Source organism: Pongo abelii, chromosome 13, assembly GCF_028885655.2.
Source record: "Pongo abelii isolate AG06213 chromosome 13, NHGRI_mPonAbe1-v2.0_pri, whole genome shotgun sequence".
NCBI classification, from domain to species: Eukaryota; Metazoa; Chordata; class Mammalia; order Primates; family Hominidae; genus Pongo; species Pongo abelii.
In genome coordinates this window covers 100,173,496-100,194,900 of record NC_071998.2, presented here as the reverse complement: position 1 = coordinate 100,194,900, position 21,405 = coordinate 100,173,496, and the positions used below count along the sequence as shown (strand labels likewise).

The 21,405-nt window shown below is 39.2% G+C and overlaps 1 protein-coding gene across 2 annotated transcripts in view; it reads left to right on the top strand.

The window, feature by feature from the left end:
* TMEM245 (transmembrane protein 245) overlaps positions 1–21,405 on the top strand; it is a 98,612-nt gene that overhangs the window by 12,832 nt on the left and 64,375 nt on the right. For both annotated transcript variants that reach the window (XM_002820078.6, XM_024252091.3), the window contains exons 3-5: positions 761–862; positions 15,773–15,889; positions 18,206–18,439. In XM_002820078.6, coding sequence (XP_002820124.6) covers positions 761–862; positions 15,773–15,889; positions 18,206–18,439 — 453 coding nt within the window. The remainder of the gene's footprint in view (positions 1–760; positions 863–15,772; positions 15,890–18,205; positions 18,440–21,405) is intronic.

Here is a 21,405-nt window from a genome sequence, read left to right as displayed (position 1 = left end):
CGCCCAGGCTGGAGTGCAGTGGTGTGATCTTGGCTCACTGCAGCCTCCACCTCCTGGGTTCAAGCAATTCTCCTGTCTCAGCCCCCCAAGTAGCTGGGATTACAGGCATGTACCACCATGCCCGGCTAATTTTTTTTTTTTTTTGTATTTTTAGTGGAGATGGGATTTCATCATGCTGGCCAGGCTGGTCTCGAACTCCTGACCTCAAATTAGCTACCTGCCTCAGCCTCCCAAAGTGCTGGGATTACAGGTGTGAGACACTGTGCCCAGTCAACTTGTAAACATTTTTGCATTATACACTGAGGAGGAGACATTGACGGTTTGGCTGTGCTCTTTTGGGCCATTCTCTTTCTTGAGAGAGACAGCCAGTGGTATTTTCAAGAAACCAAATCAGACTTTATGACTTTGAGATCTATGCCTAATTCTGGTCATTCTGGGGTGAAGTAGGTGGTTTGAGTTCGGGATGGTTTTAGACCTTTGATATGCGTTACAATAGACTCTCTTTAATAGAACCCCGTTAAAGGTAGGCAGGCATATACCCTATCCATTTGACCAGGGGCCTCTGAGAGCAGGGATGAACTTAATTTTGAGAAATCTTGAAGTTTATCTAATGGACTTAAATTTTTTTTTTTTGCCTGATAAGTAATTCTGTAACTAACATATATACCAGATTGTTCTGTCAAACTACAAAACTGAGTTTTGTAAAAACAAGTACTAGGTTTTTATTTCACTAAAAATGTTAATTCTTAATAATTTGCAGCATCCCTGGCTGGCTCATGGAGAATTCCAGTATTCCTGGTTATTGTTTTCCTGATGTCTGTGGGTACCCTCTATGAAAAACAGAATGGAAAAGAGTCTTCTGGTAAGAAATAGGGCATTCTATTAATACTACTTTTTGAAGTATTTTGGAGAGTAGCTTTTTAAAAAATGCTATGATGAAACAGCTTTGAATCTATTTAAAGACCTATGGTGGTTTCTGAGTGGAAAATAAATTGTTTAAAATATTTTAGGTTGTTAGACCATTATTTGTTTTGGTATTATTTTATTGAGGCATATATAACTTAAAGTTAACCATAAGCCATTGTATTTTAATTTTATTAAAATATTTTATTTTTATAAAATAAAATATTTTTATTTTATTTATTTAAAAAATTTTATTTTTATAAATAAAATAATTTTTATTTTATTTTTATAAAATAATATTTTTATTTGATCAAATAAAATATTTTTATTTTATTTTTGTAAATATTTTTATTTTATTTTTTAGTGACAAGGTCTTGCTCTGTTGCCCAGGCTGGAGTGCAGTGGCACAATCATAGCTCACTGTAACCTTGAACTCCTGGGCTCAGGGGTTTTCCAACCTTATCCTCCCGAGTAGCGAAGGTTACAGGCACAGTAATCACGTAAAAATGGCCTACAGGCCATGCACAGTGGCTCACGTCTGTAATCCCAGCACTTTGGGAGGCTGAGGCGAGTGGATCACGAGGTCCGGAGTTCGAGACCAGCCTGGCCAATATGGTGAAACCCCGTCTCTACTAAAAATACAAAAATTAGCTGGGCATGGTTGGCGTGTGCCTGTGGTTCCAGCTACTCGGGAGGCTGAGGCAGAAGAATTGCTTGAACCCAGGAGGTGGAGGTTGCAGTGAGCCGAGATCGCGCCATTGCACTACAGCCTGGCAACAGAGCGAGACTCCGTCTCAAAAAACAAAACAAAACAAAAAAAACAGGCATACAATATATCACAGTGTTGTGCAACCATGACCTCTATCTAGTTCCAAAACATTTTCATTACCTCAGAAAGAAACCCTGTACATATATCAGTACTTCATTCCTTTTTATGGCTGAATAATATTCCATGGTAAGAGCACACCACATTTTGTTTATCTGCTCATCAGTTGATGGATATTTGGGTTATTTCTACCATTTATCTCTTGTGAATAGTGCCGCTATGAACTTGTGTGCAAGTATTTATTTGAATTCACGTTTTCAGTTCTTTATTTACCCATGAGTAGAATTACTGGGTCATATGGTAATTCTGTGTTTAATTTTTTAAGGAACTGCCAAACTGTTTTCCACAGCAGATGTACCATTCAGATTTCTACGGGCAGTGTATGAGGATTCTAATTTCTTTGCATCCTTGCCAACACCTATTATTTTCCACTTTTTGATAATGACCAGTCTAGTGGGTGTGAAGTGGTATCTCATTATGGTTTTCATTTGCATTTCCCTAATGACTAATGATGTTGAGCATCTTTTCATTTGCTTTTTCGCTATTTGTTTCTCTTCTTTGGAGAAATGTCTATTCAAATTCTTTCCCCTTTAAAAAAAATTAAATTGTTTGCCTTTTTGTTGTTGCGTTTTAGGAATTCTTCACATATTCTGGATACTAGACCCTTATCACATATGTGATTTTTAAATATTCCGTTGGTGGGTTGTATTTTTACTCTCTTGATAGTCTCTTTTGATGCAAAGAAATTTTTTTGATGAAGTCCAGTTTATCTGCTTTTCCTTTTATTGCTTGTGTTTTTGATGTCATCTGACAAACAATTGCCAAATCCAAGGTCGTGAATACTTACCGTTAAGTTTTCTTTTAAGAATTTTATACTTTTATCTCTCATATTTAGGTCATTGATCCGTTTTGAAATAATTTTTGTACATGATGTGAGGTAAGGGTCCCACCTCATTCTTTTGCCTGTGTATATTCAGTTCTCCCAGCACTGCTGAAGATGGCTTTGGCACCCTTGTCAGAAATCAGTTGACCATATATATATGGGTTTATTTCTGCCCTTTCTGTTGTGTTTCACTGATCTATATGTCTCTCCTTATGTCAGTTAACACATTCTTTTGATTACTGTAGTTTTGAAATTGAGAAGTGTGAGTTCTCCAACTTTGTTCTTCCTTTTCAAAACTGTTTTGACTATTTTGGGGTCCCTTGCATTTCCATATTTATGATCAGCTTTTCTGTTTTTACAAAAAAGCCTATTGAGATTTTGATAGGGATTGCATTCAATCTAGAGATCACTTGGTTGGAGGGAGCATTGCCATCTTTACAATATAAAAAGACAAAACCACAAAAACCTTAGAATTTATGAGCGTGGGATGCATTTCCATTTATTTCGTTACTTTTTAATTTTTTAGTGTTTTTTTGATTTTAAATTTTAATTTTTGTGGCTACATAGCAGGTGTATATATTTATGGGGTACATGGAATGTTTTGACACAGGCATGTAATGTGTAATAATCAACATCAAGTAAAATGGGGTGTCCATCCCCTCAAGTATTTATCCTTTGTTAACAAACAATCCAATTATACTTTTAGTTATTTTAAAATATACAATTAAATTATTGACTATAGTCACCCTGTTATGCTGTCAAATACTAGGTCTTACTCTTTTTAATTTTTTTTTCTTTTTTTGAGATGGAGTCTCGTTCTGTTGGCCAGGCTGGAGTTCAATGGCACGATCTCAGCTCACTGCAGCCTCCACCTCCTGGGTTCAAGTGATTCTCCTGCCCCAACCTCCCGAGTAGCTGGGATTACAGGCACCCGCCATCATGCCTGGCTAATATTTGTATTGTTATAGAGATGGGGTTTCACCGTGTTGGCCAGGCTGGTCTCGAACTCCTGATCTCTGGTGGTCCGCCTGCCTTGGCCTCCCAAAGTGCTGGGATTACAGGCATGAGCCACTGTGCCCTGTCCATTCTTTTTAACTTTTTGGTACCTATTAATAACCACTTCCAGCTTCCCCCTCCCCTCCCACTATTCTTCCTAGCTTCTGGTAACCATCCTTCTGCTATCTCTGAGTTCAATTGTTTTGATTTTTAGATCCCACAAATAAGTGAGAACATGAGGTGTTTGTCTTTCTGTGCCTGGTTTATCTTACTTAGCTTATATGGCCTGCAGTTCCATCCATGTTGTTGCAAATAACAGGATCTCATTCTTTATTTTGGCTGAATAGTACTCCATTTTGTATAAGTACCACATGTTCTTTATCCATTTATCTGTTGTTGGACACTTAGATTTCTTCCAAATTTTGGCTATTGTGAACAGTGCTGCAACAAACATGGGAGTCAGCAGTGTTTTGTAGTTTTCTTTGTATATGTCTTAGATCTTTAATTTATTCTTTATTCTTTTTGATACTATCATGTGGAATTGTTTTCTTAATTTTCCTTTTGGATGGTTTATTGCTGCTGGGTAGAAATACAACAGATTTTTTGCTTGTTGGTCTTGTATCCTGCAGCTTTGCTGAGTTTATTAGCTTCAGTAGTTTCTTTGGTATATTCTTTAGGATTTTGCATATATAAGTTCAGTCATCTGCAATAGGGATAGTTTGACTTCTTCCTTTCTAATTTGCATGCCTGTAATTTATTTTTCTTGCCTGATCGCTCTGGTTGGAATTTCTAGTACAAAGTTGAATAAACCATGTGCTTTTAAAGATTATTTTGAGGTACCCTGGCTGTGAGTGACCTATATCTGCAAATAGTTTGTTAAAAGTAGAGGTCTCTAATGAGTTATAAGTGGGGAGGTTGTCAGGATACAGTAGTGGTCCTCAAATCATCAGACCAGACTTCTGGTTACCCAGCCATGTGGAAGCAGCTGTGACTGGAGAGGTAAATATGAACACAAAGCTTCTACAATTGACCAATACTTTTCTCCTTGCTTCTTTCTGATGGCGATAATAAACTCCAAGAGCAGATTACTAGCTGCAGTATGTTTTAAAAAGAATTAATTTCTCAGATAATATGTGTGTTGCAGTAAAGTTAGGAAATACAGAGAAACAAAAGGAAGAAACTAAAAATCACTCAAAATCTTACTGTCTATAGATTATACCAAAATGTTAACTAATAGTTGTTTTGCCTTTAGACTTTTAAAAACACAAAAAAAACTAGATCACAGTGAACATTCTCTTTTGTAACCCACATTTTAAATTTAATTATGTCATGAGTAACTTTCTTTGTCAATGAATACACTTATACAGCATTATTTTTAACATCTTCATTTTATTCTAATCATGAGGCTGTTTGTGGCACTCTGGTGTATTTGTACAGGTACCTTGTAAAAGTTTTTAAAAATTAATTTGCTTTTTATTATTTTATTTGATAAATGAGTAATATCTAACAATTGTAAGCCATATTTTTATTTGTAAATATATATTTAGAATTTTAAAATTCCTGAAACAGAGTAACCATAACTATGTGTCTCTCTGACAGTGGAAAATAGGGAAGATTTTATTTTATTTTATTTTATTTTATTTTATATTTTGATGTCTAAGTTTTCTTTGTTCAGCCTGTCTTCCTGGTTATAATCTGTTAGACTCTGTGGTTATATATCTGACTAGTGGAAGTAAATTTCCTATTCTGGTAAGTGCTGTAGAAAGCTTGGCAGTTTCGACTTGTTTCTCTGGTTAGTTTTATCTCCTTTGTTTTTGTTCACCTAATAGCAAGTGACTCAGACAGCTCTGCTTACCCTTTACCCCTTACGCCAGAGTGGTTTCCCCTTTTGACTGCTTTTGTCCGGGGCCAAGTAAGTAATTGTTACAAGAATATAAGTAATGCAAGTCTAAACCAAAGGTTGCAGTTGGGTTTTCTCTACGGTGTAAATTCTAGTCATCTCATGACAGCAGCCTAGAAAACTGTAAGGATAAGACTTCTAAGACCAATTTTTGATCAAGGGGAAAAAGAAGACCATGGTCGATTATGAATACCAGCCATAGACTTAGAATAGTGATGTGCTGATATACAAGCCAGATTGCTGTTATTTGTATTACAGGCTATGACAAGGAAGGAAATCACAGACACACAGAATAAATGTTGAGTACAGATTTGGAAATCTTGGTTTTATTTATTTTGTTTTACTCTCATTTCAACCTGTGTCAAGATAGGTGATTATTGATCTAGAATCCCTTTCTGGACTTCCAGTCTAAATAATCCTCATCATAAAATAAATCTTTTAAATGTTTCTTTTTCCTAAATTTCTGAGTTTTTTTTCTTCTTGCCCCTAAGAACATCGTTTCTTTTTAAGAATCAGAACTCAAACCATCTGGTGTGTAATGGGACAGCCCTTCTCTTGTACTTATAGTCAGTTTCCTGCTGTAGATGTCACTGTAATATAGGTAGGTACGGGAATGCTTTAGTATACTGCCACAACAGTGTGTGGATCAGCTCTTTCCTTGTCATTTCCAGTGTCCCGTTGTATCACTTGCTCTTGTTTTCCAGTCACTTGCGTGGGTATCTTTCTCTGTGTCTTCTGAGCTTTGAAGGTTTTGTGCTGTGGTTCACTAGACTCACAGAATTAGTCCTGGATTTCATCAGAATTCAAAGCCTGAGTTTGGTTCCTAGACCCAGAGTACTCTTCTATTTACTTATTATTCTTATTTTATTTTGTTTTTAGAGACTAAGACTTGCTCTGTTGCCCAGGCTGGAATGCAGTGGTGGTGTGACCATAGTTCACTGCAGCTTGAACTCCTGGGCTCAAGCAATGCTCCCATCTCCGCCTCAGAAAACTCTTCTTGTGGATCATTGCTGAGTTAGTTTCAGTGGTTTCTTCTGAACCCAAGGGTCTTACTCAGTGGTTTTTTCTTAGACCTGAGAAGTCCTAACATAGTATTTCCCAAAAGCTTAAGATAATAAGGGAAAAATATTTAAGTGCCTGTCATGAGCCAAGAACTTTCAAGTGCTTTTAAATGTGCTATCTTTTTAAATCCACAAGCAAACAAAACAGAACCCAAACAAATAAATCTTTGTAAGATACATGGTATTTTCATTTACAGATGAAGATACTTCTAGAGATTAACTGACTAGCCTGCAGTCACACAGCTGACTAGTGGAGCTAAGATTTAAACTTAGGTCCTTGGCCAGGCATAATGGCTCATGCTATAATTCCAGCATTTTATGAGGCCAAGGCGGGAGGATTGCTTGAGCCCAGGAGTTCAAGACTAGCCTGGCCTGGGCAAGATAATGAGACCCTGTCTCTGCAGAAAATAAATACATAAATAAAAATAAAATAAAATAAAATAAAAATTAGCTGGGTGTGGTAGTGTGCATCTATAGTCCCAGCTACTGGGAGGGCTGAAGCTGGAGGATTGTTTGAGCCCAGGAGGTCAAGGCTGCAGTGAGTAGTAATCATGCCACTGTACTCCAGCCTGGGCTACAGAGGTGAGACCCTGTCTTAAAAGTAATGATAATAAATAAATAAACATAGGTTCTTGACCCTAAGCCCAGTGTTCTTTCCCCTCCCCAGGCTCTTTGAGTAAGTGTCAGTCATCCTGAAAAAGTATTGACTACTCATCCTTCTTGCATCAGTTGTAGTTGTCAGCTCCTTCACTTTTCCATATTGGTCCTGTTGACTTAACACAACTACATGACCTAGCTTCCTTGCCTCCTAGATCCCAGAAACCTTGCTTAGTAGAAACCTTATGTCTTAGTCTGTTTTGTCCTTTTGTGACAGAGTAACACAGACTTGGTAACTTACAATGAACAGAAATTTATTGGCTCACAGTTCTGGAGGCTGAGAAGGCCAATGTCAAGGTGCTGGCATCTGGTGAGGATCTTCTTGCTGTATCATCACGTGGTACAAGGGCGAGCAACAGAGGGCTGGGGCTGAACTCACCCTTTTATAATGACATTAATCCTACCCATGAGGGCTGAGCCCTGATGGCCTAATCACCTCTTAAAGGTCTACCTGTTAATACTGTGATAATGGCAATTAAATTTAACGTAAGTTTTGGAGCACAAACACTCAAGCCATAGCACCTGGAATCCACATTCAGCATGTTCCCTTGGCGTCTGAGGAAAGAGGGACACTAGCATTGTTATCTCCTATAAGTAAGGCTGTGTTAGACTCTTTAAAAATGCTCTTAGTTTTTTTAAGCAGTCTAGTGAGATTGGTGTTATGCTTATTTTACAAATGAAGAAACTTAGTCTCAGAGAGCCATTTTCTCTGAGTATAAGAAATTTCTTCAAAAGTTAGGGAAACAATCATCGGATATATCTGTAATAGCCTGGATACCCAGCCTGAGAAGTACCAGCAAGTACAGCTGAGTGCTCTTCCTCCTGGCATTGGTAATTGTTTGTAAATGACTAGAAATGTCTTTGCAGAGACGAATCCTGATAATTGCCTTACTTGTTTTGGGATAGCATGAGATATGAATGAACAAGTTTGGTTCAGTCAAGCCCAAATTGGAAAAAGGGAGCAAACCAAATGTTTTACTGCTCCCCTCCCACTCCCCAGTTCTGATACTGCAAGTTAAACAGGCCTAGAGAAAAGTCTACTGGTCCATCTCCAGGCCCTTGTGATGTGATACGAGAAGCCATTGAGAGGGAGTTGTATTTTCCACATTAGTAATGGAAACAGAAGCCTTCTTCAAAGGGAACTTTGCAGGCTGGGGAGGTTTTATTTGATATGCAGTGCCTGCTTCCAATAAGCATATTTGGATGTATTTCTGGTAACTGCTGCTATCCCTGTGAAAAAGAATGGAGTGGATCAAGAAGTATCTCCTTATTTAGACTGGATTTAAAGTATATTTACCCACGCTTATTAAAAAAGTTAGTCTGCTCATCGTTGAGTTGTTGTATTAACAGACACTATCTGACCTGTGGTCTCTTTCTTGTGTGCCGGACTCTGAGTTTCTGCCCCCTGGTGCTAGGCCGCCAATGTCAGTAGCATGCTTGTTTGGATTTGTGTAGATCCCTGTTATTTGGCTTCTGCTTAATGCTGGCCTTGTCTCTGGGTAGATTGATACCTGAAACCTTGGATGTTCTTTCCTTTTTTTTCATTAGTCCTTGAGTCCCAAGATTATGTTCCCTTGTTTATGTGCCTATTTTTAGCTGTGGCTTTTAAATCTAATACCATTCTAATACCACAACTTGGCCAAGATTCTCAGTCCTTGCATTGTTCTGTTTAGTTTATCATCTCCCTGCCTGGACTGTTGTTTTCTGTTTTTTTTTTTTCGACTCTGATTCCAGGCCAATTCCTTGTGGTTTTTGAAGTGCTGAAGGGTATCACTAAGACAGAAGTCATTAAAATACAGATCTGTTGGATAAAAGCAGTTTGCCAAATTTTATATTCATAATTTTCAAATACTTTGTTTATTTTCTCTGTGTGCTACTCCTTTCATGCTTTTGTGAAGTTTGAGGTGCTCGAAAAATGTGCTGAGTCATTTGTGTATTAACTAGAAAAATACTGCAGTTTCCATTGATGTAGCTAAGCTTTACTGCATATTTACTGCATATTTTAGTGCCATTAGCAAGTTGGAGAGTTATTCCTTAAGCCACAGTTTTGAAGATTTAATTGATTGGGTTTAGCTTTTTCTCAAATCTTTCAGTGCCTACTCTACAGATACAAGATATTTTGCTTAGCTCTGTGGGGAGATCTAAAAATGTCTACTAAGGGAAGATAGATGAGATAGATGGCTATACTATAAAGTAGAAAGGGGAGGAGAGGTACAAAGAGATACTACAGAAGTGTTAGTGGCTTCTGCTTCTAGTTTATACTGTCAAAGCCAATAGATTGATATTGATGATGATGATAGCTAACATTTATTGAGTACTTCCTACATACCCAGCATTGTTCTAAACTTTATTTATTTATTTATTTATTTTTCGAGATGGAGTCTTGCTCTGTTGCCCAGGCTAGTGCAGCGGTGCCATCTTGGCTCAGTGCAGTCTCTGCCTCCAGAGTTCAAGTGATTCTTCTGCCTCAGCCTCCCAAGTAGCTGGGATTACAGGCATGCGCCACCATACCCGGCTAATTTTTTTGTATTTTTAATAGAGACGGGGTTTCACCATATTGGCCAGGCAGGTCTGGAACTCCTGGCCTCAGGTGGTCTACCTGCCTTAGCCTCCCAAAGTGCCGGGATTACAGGTGTGAGCCACTGCGCCCAGCCAGCATTTTATATGTATTATTTCACTTCATTCTCACATGAGATACGAATTTATGTAAGCCTCATTTCTACACATGAGGAGACTGGGACATCTTGACGTTAACTAACTTGCCTATAGCCATCTAAGTAGTAAGAATAGACCTGGGATTTGAACCTGGGGAGTCTTCTTTCCTCACCTGTGCTTCCAGCCACTGAATTGTGCTGCTTCCTCATAGCAAATGTGAGACCTTCTGTGCCCTGGTCCCAGCCTCCCTCTGCATTCTTATGCCACTCTGCTCTTCTCATTCACACTGTCTTCCGGCCTTATTGAACTTCCTAGAGTTCTTTGAAGAGGACACTTCTGCTTTTCCTTGCCTTTGTGTCTTCATATTTGCTGTTTTGTCTTCCTGAAACACTTTTCTACCCCTGCCCTCTAAGACACCAGTCTCTCGGGCTTCCTCTCCAAGATAGAACTGTTCTGTCTTCTTTATCTAGCTCACTTTTGTTAAAATGGATTTAAAGGATGGCATCTTTCAATATTCTTGTCAGACAGCTGCTTTGGAAACCCTTCCCAGACCTCCCCGCATGGATTTGATTTCCATGCTGCTCCCTAACAGTTTACACTTACTTTACATTAGCTCTTAAGTATCAGACTGAATTTGAGACCAGGGGCTTAGTCTTATATCAGCATATAGCCTAGTCACCTATTTGATGAATGAATGCTTAGTAGGCATTTAGAAATGTAAGATAAAATGCAGCTGAACTGAAAGTCCATTATTTGAAGAGCTATCCAACGATCTTGTTATTTTGCAAAAACCATCAAGGGACTTACTTTTCTTACAGTGTCTCAAGATGAGTAACTACTTAATTAAATTACTTTTGAAGAGGCCAGTTTAGTAATTCAAGACCCTTGACTAGTCTGTAATCTTATGTAAGAGAGAATTCTTAATTTTTAAAATTTTTGACCTGAAGGTCTTTGTTTTTGTTTTTCCTTTTTCTACTGTACTGTCCCAGGCCATTAGGTGTTCTCAAACTTTGCTCTTGAGTGGGGCCTAAGAGATCCCTCCTGGGTGTACTGCTGTAAAGCTAAGTCTTGCCCCATCTCTGGTATAGGTCAGTTTGTTTGTGGAACTTTCTTTTTTTTTTTGAGACAAAGTCTCACTCTGTCACCCAGGCAGAGTGCAGTGGTGTGATCTTGGCTCATTGGTGTGATCTCAGCTCAATGATGCGATCTCGGCTCACTGCAACCTCTGCCTCCTGAGTTCAAGCGATTCTCCTGCCTCACCCTCTTGAGTACCTGGGATTACAGGCGTGTGCCACCATGTCCAGCTAAATTTTGTATTTTTAGTAGAGACGGGGTTTCGGCATGTTGGCCATGCTGGTCTCGAACTCCTGACCTCAGGTAATCCGTCTGCCTTGGCATCCCAGAGTGCTGGGATTACAGGCATGAGCCACTGCACCCAGCCTGTTTGTGGAACTTCTATCTGAAAGTCTAAAAATAACTCTAATATGACAAGAATCTTCATCCAGCTCTGCTACATTTTCTCTACCTAACCATAGTCTGGAAACTGGGATGCCTTCGTCTCTTTGATTCCCTTCATTGCTTCCTCACCAAGTGTGATCCGCTTTGACTCTTCTACGTCTCTTTAACACAGCCGCTTTTCCCTGTTTCCCCTGTTGTGGCTGTAGACCACGCTGACATCAAGTCTTGCCTATAGTACTGCAACAACTTCTCTCCCTGTACCCATTATAGGTCCCCTCTAGTCTCTTTTTCTCCAGACAAGCAAGAATGGTCTTATATTTCAAATGGATTATTTATTTACAGGGTGGTGAGAGGGGTGAGAGGCAGTTGAGTGTGGTTATAAAAGGTCAACATGAGAGATCCTTATAGTGATGATACTGTTCGGTATCTTGTGTCAGGGGAAACTGGACAAATGGTGGTACACTGGGATTATTTCTTGCAGCTGCATATGAGTATACTTTTATCTCAATAACATTTCAGTGAGAAAAAGACTACTATCCTGTTTGAAACTCTTCAGTGCTTTCTTCTTCATCTTAGAATAAAGACTAAAGTCCTTCATATGGTGTTCTGTGATCTGCATCATCTAGCTTACCTCTCCAGCCTTGTTTATTTGATACCAGTTTCTTACTAGCTGTCTGTGTTCCAGACACACTGACCTTCTTTCACTGTCTTTAATATGCCGGGTTCTTCTCACAGCTTTCCTTCTGCCCAAGATGTTGCTAGGATGTCACGAGATACCCAGGATTTTTTTTAATTTTTTTTTTATTATACTTTAAGTTTTAGGGTACATGTGCACAATGTGCAGGTTAGTTACATACGTATACATGTGCCATGCTGGTGTGCTGCATCCATTAACTCGCCATTTAGCATTAGGTATATCTCCTAATGCTATCCCTCCCCCCTCCGCCCACCCCACAACAGTCCCCAGAGTGTGATGTTCCCCTTCCTGTGTCCATGTGTTCTCATTGTTCAATTCCCATCTATGAGTGAGAACATGTGGTGTTTGGTTTTTTGTCCTTGTGATAGTTTACTGAGAATGATGATTTCCAGTTTCATCCATGTCCCTACAAAGGACATGAACTCATCATTTTTTATGGCTGCATAGTATTCCATGGTGTATATGTGCCACATTTTCTTAATCCAGTCTATCATTGTTGGACATTTGGGTTGGTTCCAAGTCTTTGCTGTTGTGAATAGTGCCGCAGTAAACATACGTGTGCATGTATCTTTATAGCAGCATGATTTATAGTCCTTTGGGTATATACCCAGTAATGGGATGGCTGGGTCAAATGGTATTTCTAGTTCTAGATCCCTGAGGAATCGCCACACTGACTTCCACAACGGTTGAACTAGTTTACAGTCCCACCAACAGTGTAAAAGTGTTCCTGTTTCTCCACATCCTCTCCAGCACCTGTTGTTTCCTGACTTTTTAATGATCGCCATTCTAACTGGTGTGAGATGGTATCTCATTGTGGTTTTGATTTGCATTTCTCTGATGGCCAGTGATGATGAGCATTTTTTCATGTGTGTTTTGGCTGCATAAATGTCTTCTTTTGAGAAGTGTCTGTTCATATCCTTTGCCCAGTTTTTGGTGGGGTTGTGTGTTTTTTTCTTGTAAATTTGTTTGAGTTCATTGTAGATTCTGGATATTAGCCCTTTGTCAAATGAGTAGGTTGCGAAAATTTTCTCCCATTTTGTAGGTTGCCTGTTCGCTCTAATGGTAGTTTCTTTTGCTGTGCAGAAGCTGTTTAGTTTAATTAGATCCCATTTGTCGATTTTGGCTTTTGTTGCCATTGCTTTTGGTGTTTTAGACATGAAGTCCTTGCCCATGCCTATGTCCTGAATGGTAATGCCTAGGTTTTCTTCTAGGGTTTTTATGGTTTTAGGTCTAACGTTTAAGTCTTTAATCCATCTTGAATTAATTTTTGTATAAGGTGTAAGGAAGGGATCCAGTTTCAGCTTCCTACATATGGCTAGCCAGTTTTCCCAGCACCATTTATTAAATAGGGAATCCTTTCCCCATTGCTTGTTTTTCTCAGGTTTGTCAAAGATCAGATGGTTGTAGATATGCGGTGTTATTTCTGAGGGCTCTGTTCTGTTCCATTGATCTATGTCTCTGTTTTGGTACCAGTACCATGCTGTTTTGGTTACTGTAGCCTTGTAGTATAGTTTGAAGTCAGGTGGCATGATGCCTCCAGCTTTGTTCTTTTGGTTTAGGATTGACTTGGCGATGCGGGCTCTTTTTTGGTTCCATATGAACTTTAAAGTAGTTTTTTCCAATTCTGTGAAGAAAGTCATTGGTAGCTTGATGGGGATGGCATTGAATCTATAAATTACCTTGGGCAGTATGGCCATTTTCACGATATTGATTCTTCCTACCCATGAGCATGGAATGTTCTTCCATTTGTTTGTATCCTCTTTTATTTCATTGAGCAGTGGTTTGTAGTTCTCCTTGAAGAGGTCCTTCATGTCCCTTGTAAGTTGGATTCCTAAGTATTTTATTCTCTTTGAAGCGATTGTGAATGGGAGTTCACTCATGATTTGGCTCTCTGTCTGTAATTGGTATATAAGAATGCTTGTGATACCCAGGATTTTTTTATAGCAACCATAATTTGTATACACACATTTATTTGTGTGGTTATTTAATTCATACCTTTTACTGTATTCCCTGGGGGCAGGGTCTGTGTCTTTATCCCCAGCACACAGTACATGTAAGAAATGAAAGACACTGTTTTTCTCTGTCAGCCCTTGCTGTCTTATTGGCATTTCAGGAGGGCCTTGGATACACAGGCCAGGAGAGTAAGGTCCTAATCCAGAAATGTAACTTACGCTTTCCTCTCAGACCATGAGTTTGAATTTCTCTCATATTGAGAGATATGATACCATACCTAAAAATGAACTCTTTCAGGTCACAGGGGCATTTATTAGAGGAGGGACAGGATATGACTGAACAAGGTGAGTACTCTTATCCTGATGTCTGAATCTACCAAAGATCCACCTCAGGCTCTGGCTTGCTGCTTTCTGGGAGAGGGCTAGCCTTGGATATTTGGGTATGTGGAGTTAACTTGGAGCTGAAATTCATCGGCTTTCTGAAGGATCATGGCTCTTTTCATTGGGGTGGCAGAATCCTATGTTGCCATACCGAGTCTTGGCCTACCAAAAGTAATGTCTCAGTTGTATGAGTGTGGGTGTATGATTTGGTGACTAGGAATTGCTAGTGTTCTTAGTTGTGAACAATAGAATCTACCCCAGGTAGTTTAAATAAATAGTAGGAGGTATTGCTTAGCATTTACAATTTTTGCACATGGAATTTCTGGAAAGACCAGACAATTAATCTTGGAATCTGACACAGGTGGAAGCAGTGCAATCAGGAGAAATGCTCAGTGACACTGAAGGACTGTTTGGGCAGAGGGCCACGGCTGCTGCTGCTCGCCGTGAAGTTAGAGATCAGACATCAGAACTTCTGCTAAGTTGCTGCGGAAAAACCATATGCCTTCCTGACCGACTGTTTGATATGAGAGCTCTGGCTTCCAAATTACAGTGTGCCACTTCAGGCTCTCAAGTCCTGCACAGGTGTACCTGCTTGGTAGAAACTGTGTCACATGTGAGACCTCGGCTGCAGGGGAATCCAAGAAATATAATTTTTTAGCTCTCCAGTCTAGTGTGCAAGAAAGTGTGCCTAGAACCTGATGCTATGTGAGCTATTCTTCCTTGTCTGCTATAGAAAGTTAAAGGTTGACAGACCTCCTTTGCCAGTGAATGATTTACTTGAATTTAGTGCAAATGATTGAGCTTGGTACTACCTATTAGGAATTTAACATGGAAATATATAACATGAAACAACGTCATGATGTTCCCTTAGATTTTCAAGTGGTGGATTTTGCCTGTACTGAGTTATGTAATTTATAAATCCATATGGTTTTGTATAATACCCATATATTCGCATACTCATTTGTGGAATGTTGTTGTTATGACCACCAAATGTGGATTATCTCGTACTAAGGTGAGACCTAGTCATACAACATAGCCTAAGACAGTCAGATCAGGGAGCTCACAGACTTGATGTGGTAGTGTTTTTCAATAGAAGTATGCATTAAAATCAACTTGTTAACAAATGTAAGTGTGGGACTCCAAATTTACATGTGTAGTGTCTGCCACATCCACCAGCATGAAGTTCCCAGAGGAGGAAGGTATACAGAGAGTCAAGGGATTTGCTTTTTTAGCACACTTTCATGTCGATTCTTAATGGTTCTTCCTTAGTGAAGAACCACTTATTCAGTGGGTCAGTAGTAACTATTTTATTTTGTTGTTGTTGAAAATGTTGGACTGTGTTTAAATTTGCAGCCATTATTTCCTACTTTAAAGAGTTTTGAAAATGGATGCTTCTTTTACAGGGGCAGAGTTACCAGGGCAGGTTATCTCCATGGCAGCTTCTACTCTGGCAAACTTGGCCATCTCTATCACAGGGTATGAATCAAGCAGTGAAGACCAGCCCTCCACTCAGCCTGCAGGTGACTGGTGTTCTGGTGACATCAAGGTTATTCTGGGAAATGAAATGTACATAGAAAGTAAAATTCAGGACACTAGCATCACAAAATGCTACTTATTCCTGCTGATCCTTCATTTATTCTCTTTGGTTCCTGTTTTTATGCCCTTTTCCCTCTCATCTTTGTTCTCATATATCACTTTTTAAATACATTTAATTATTTACCTTCTTGAGTTTCTTACCTTGGTTCTTTGTTCTTTCCTTTTTAAAAAAGGCTTTTCTTATTTTTCTTCTGTTCTTCATTGCTTTTGTTTTTCTTATTTTCCTTTTCTCAGTCTCCATTTACCTTTCCCACATTTCCCTCCACTTTACACATATCTTATCTTGATTTCTTATTTTCCATTTCTTTCTTCTACAACTGTCAGTTTTCCTCCATGGTTTTATTTTGCCCTGTCTCTTCCTGTTGTTTTTTCTTCCTTTGTTCCCTTTTCCCAACTCTTTTTTTGGGGAAGACTTTTATTTTCATCTTGCAGTCATCCATTTCTCTGTCATTCTTTCTCTGAAAGTTTGCATGCTTCATGTGTTAATATATTGACCCCTCAAACAGACCCCTCTGGTTGTTTTGGACTCATTGTCCTGTGTGGCCTGGCTTTGGGAATTGCAGGCTCCTGAGGAATCCAGCTGGTAGATACACCAGCTGTAGAGTCATGCTGTACTCTTGCAGAGTTCCAGAATGTAAGAGGCCACCTTAGTCTGTGCTGAGAGGTCCATTAGTGCCAGAGGTATTTGGAGTTAGGGAATATTTAGAGTGAATTCTCCTTGAAGAACTGACTTTAGAAATGTCAGCTAAGATAAAGGAATTTGGTGTAGTAGGAACACTTATTTTTATTGCACATGGAATTATGTTTCTAAAGTGGAGAGGAAATGATGTTTTGGTTTTGGACTAATTCTTCCAAATATCTGTCACACCCACCAACATGAAGTTTCCAAATTAGAAAGATAACTCAGAGCAAAGTCAAACAAAAGCATCTGTTAACTAGCTTGGGCTTTAGCCCTGCACTTTTAAGGGTAGAATGTTGATCCTAGTGAGGTGAGCTGACTTACCAGGGTGCAAGTGATCTCAGTAGTAAAAATTTACTCATAGCTGAACATTTAACATTAAAAACACTAAGGAAATGATGATACAGCACTTAGTGGGCTACTGTGTGGTTGCTTATGAAAATTGTGGAACAACAGGGAAGTCATTCATTCATTTATTTAGTGAGCACCTCCTATATATGAGATACTATTGTATGTGCCAGGAATTCAGTGGAGGGAGAGCAAAACAGACAAGGTCTTAGCTCTGGTGGAGCTGACTTTCAGCTGAAGAGAAAGAATGAGAAAGGATAAGTAGAACATGCTACAACTATGTAAAAGACCGGGGGGAAAATGTGAAGTTGGGATTATGGGAGTTTTTATTTCTTTTCTCTTTTTTCTAGACTTTTTTTCTGACGTATGATACTTTTGTAATTAACAATCCACACATTCAACATGACATACTTTTGTAATTAACATTTTTTTCTAATGGAAGGCAAAATGCAAGTTTTAGGATCTTAATAATTTTCATTATTATAGTATATATAGAGTAATACTACTTTAAGAGTTATATAATTTCTGATGTGTATGGTATATCTTATTAAAACTGGGAAATAGAAATAATAGCACCCTATAGTAAAATGTAACATGGTGGTTGCATTGTTAGAAAACAGTGTCTTATGTAAAATAATCCAGTATGGTTTCCTTTATTTGAAAATCCTCACTCGAGAAATCTGTCATTGTTTTTCTATCTCATTCATGTTTTATATCTTCTGTTTGAAAGCCCTGGGTTCTTCTAAGATTGGTTGGTTCCATTTTAGGTGAAATAACACTGAAAAGTCTTCTTGTGTCAAAAATGTATATAAATACACCTAATCTAAAGTTCTATTAAAAGAAGAGGGATTTTTAAATATAGAAATTCTAGTATATTTTAGCATTTGTTTCTTTAAATAGTTTGAATAAGTTTTATGGGATAATTATAATTCTCAGCTACTTTGTCACGTATTTTGTTTTAACGACTCCCAATTCTATCACCAACTAACTTACTCTTCCTAGATTCAAGCTCTGTTGGCATTGTAATTCTCCACGTTTTTCAGTGCATATGCAAACATAGGTCCAAATATATTTGTCTTTTTTAACCTGATGTAATCATACCATATCAGCACATTTTGAAGGCCTGAAACAGTCTAGCCTAATGAGTGGCTCTGTATTCCCGTTTCCTCATGTGGACTAATACGGTGTGTGGTGTTTTTCTTTCCCTTTTCAGAAGCAGTGGACAGGGGAGAATCCACTCCAACGTTGTCCACCTCCCCTTCACCCTCCTCCCCTTCACCCACTTCCCCTTCACCTACTCTGGGCAGACGAAGGCCTGAAATAGGAACGTTTCTTAGAAAGAAGAAAACTAGTGACATCTACTTCGTGTCTCTGGTTTGGGCCATTGTCATCGTGCAGATCTGGTTGAACCTGTGGATTGTGCAGTTGCTGCCAGTGCCGATTGCAGGTCGTTATCTGGTTAAGTACGATCTCGTCTTGTCTTTGAAGATTTTTTTGTTCTTTTTTTACTTTTGGATTTTAATATTTGAGATACATTTACCATCTTGCAAAGTAAAACAATCTTATGTTTGCATTTAAATAGTAAACAAACACCATTTTGTTAATTTATTACTTTGATACTTCTTTAATATTTCACTTTTTTTTTTTTTTTTTTGAGACGGAGTCTTGCTCAGGCTGGAAGTGCAGTGGCACCATCTCGGCTCACTGCAAGCTCCGTCTCTCAGGTTCATGCCATTCTCCTGCCTCAGCCTCCCGAGTAGCTGGGACTATAGGTGCCCACCACCACACCTGGCTAATTTTTTTTTTTATTTTTAGTAGAGACAGGGTTTCACCATGTTAGCCAGGATAGTCTCGATCTCCTGACCTCGTGATCTGCCCATCTCGGCCTCCCAAAGTGCTGGGATTATAGGCGTGAGCCACCGCGCTTGGCCAATATTTCACTTTTAAGCTCAAAAAATGTGTTTAGCTTCTTACAATTTCATGTAGTATTTGAGATTAATAGCTCCATGTAGAGATTTGACTGTTTAGCCATCCATGATTCTGTGGAGGAGAATGTTAACAATCATCTGTGTTTTGGAATTTGAAGATCGAGTGATTTTTTTTTTTTTTTTTGAGATGGAGTCTTGCTCTGTCACCCAGGCTGGATTGCAGTGGCGCGATCTCGGCTCACTGCAGCCTTTGCCCCCTGGGTTCAAGCAATTCTCCCACCTCAGCCTCCTGAGTTGCTGGGACTACACGCATGCGCCACCACCCCTGGCTAATTTTTTGTATTTTTAGTAGAGATGGAGTTTCACCATGTTGGCCAGGCTGGCCTCGAATCCTTACCTTAAGTCATCCGCTCACCTCCGCCTCCCAAAGTGCTGGCATTACAGGAGTGAGCCACCACGCCTAGCAGAGATTGAATGATTTTTGAGAGCTACTCTTAGGGAAGCACATTTTACCTTGCCTTTTTAATTCAAAGGAAATGTAGGCTTTGAGAAATATATGTATGCAAAGTCTTGTGATTTGTTTGGCAGAAAAATTAAATTACATGTATATCTATATTATATGTATTACATCAAAATGGAATCATAGTTTTCCATAATCCATTAAATCAGGTCTTTGTATCTTAATGCTGTGGTAATTTAAGGCCCACCTCTATTGTTTTGATTCTCTCTAAAACTGTCTTTCTTCTAAGACTAGAAAGAGTAAGGAAGAGTTTTCTCTGACAGGTGCATTGTAGAAACATCTTTTACCTAATATTTTCCTGATTATTTGGGCTCTCTTCTTATGGCAGCCATATTTTGTGCCAAATTTATTAAGTGCTTAGTGGCTGCTTTGGATTTTGCCTTCTGAGTACCTCCTACATTTGATTACTCCTCATTTCCTGTGTCAAGGTTTTTCACTATTGATTAAAACGTAATCTGATTTTTGGAAGCTGCTCTCCACCGTAGTCTAAAAGTCTAAACTTATTAGCCCATTTACCTTCTAGATCATTAGTTTTCATCACTTATTTTTATTTTTCCTCACTAAATTGGATAGTTAATGAAATAGGCTTTTTTTTTTTTTTAACATTTATTATGACCAGAGCAAGGTATAGTAGTGCCTGTCCTCAGGGAGCATGCAATATAAATGGTTGAAGTTTGTATCTGTTTTTTTTTTTTTTTTTTTTTGAGACAGGGTCTCACTTTGTCACCCAGTCACCACAGCCTCGATCTCTCAGGCTCAAATGATCCTCCTGCCTCAGCCCCCCAGATAGGTGAGACTACAGGTGCGTCCACTGGCTGCTGTTTTGTATTTTTTGTAGTTTGCCATGTTGCCCGGGCTGGTCTCAAACTCCTGGACTCAAGCAATCCTCACACCTTGGCTTCCCAAAGTGCTGGGACTACAGGTGTGAGCCACCGTGCCTGGCCTATATGTGGTTCTTGTGTCCTCAAATAGAACTTTTGTTAGGCATTTGGAACAAGATACAGCTTTAATTAAGCAAGTCACAGAGCAGATACCATGGCCATGCTTCCTGTTAAACTGAGTGGAACAGTTTAAATTGCTCTTCTAGATTGTTCCGTACTTTTTTTTTTTTTGAGATGGAGTCTCGCTCTGTTGCCCAGGCTGGAATGCAGTGGCGGGATCTCGGCTCATTGCAAGCTCCACCTCCTGGGTTCACGCCTTCTCCTGCCTCAGCCTCCTGAGTAGCTGGGACTACAGGTGCCCGCCACAACGCCTGGCTAATTTTTTGTATTTTTAGTAGAGACTGGGTTTCACCGTGTTAGCCGGGATGGTCTCGATCTCTTGACCTCGTGATCTGCCTGCCTCGGCCTCCCAAAGTGCTGGGATTACAGGCGTGAGCCACTGCACCCAGCCCTGTTCCATACTTTTTTGTTTTTTTCCCGATGATTTTATTATGCTGGCAAACTGTGTGTCAAATGCTGTTGCAACTCTCTTTTCCTTAAAGTTTGTTAGCAGGAATTTCATTTCTCTTAGTCATAGCTTAACCTTCTAGTCATCATAGGAATTTGACATGATCTTGGGAGAGCAGGCTGTGAATAAGGTGGCCCCTAAAAGCTTTTCTACAGCTTGTAATTACCCTGGACTTACTGAAACTATAGGAGTTCTTCTAGGGCTTTTGTAGGGATTTAAAAATGGTAATAAAGGAATTGTTGAACTTGTGTGTAACACTGAGCTCATGGTTCAAAACAGCAAATTGTGAACCTTTAGGTTGTAAGGCCAGAGCTAAGAACACAAATCTCTAGAGTTAGGGAAATTATATACTGATTGAGATACAGGGTCCAAACTTGAAGGCAAGCCTCACAGTTGAGTAACACTTCTTTCTGGCCCTGCCACCTTCTTAATTGGCTTCGAACAGGAAGCTTAACCTCTGCTTAAAGAGCCACTTCTCTGCCCAACTCCAGGAGGAGACAGTGTGGTTTGAGAGTT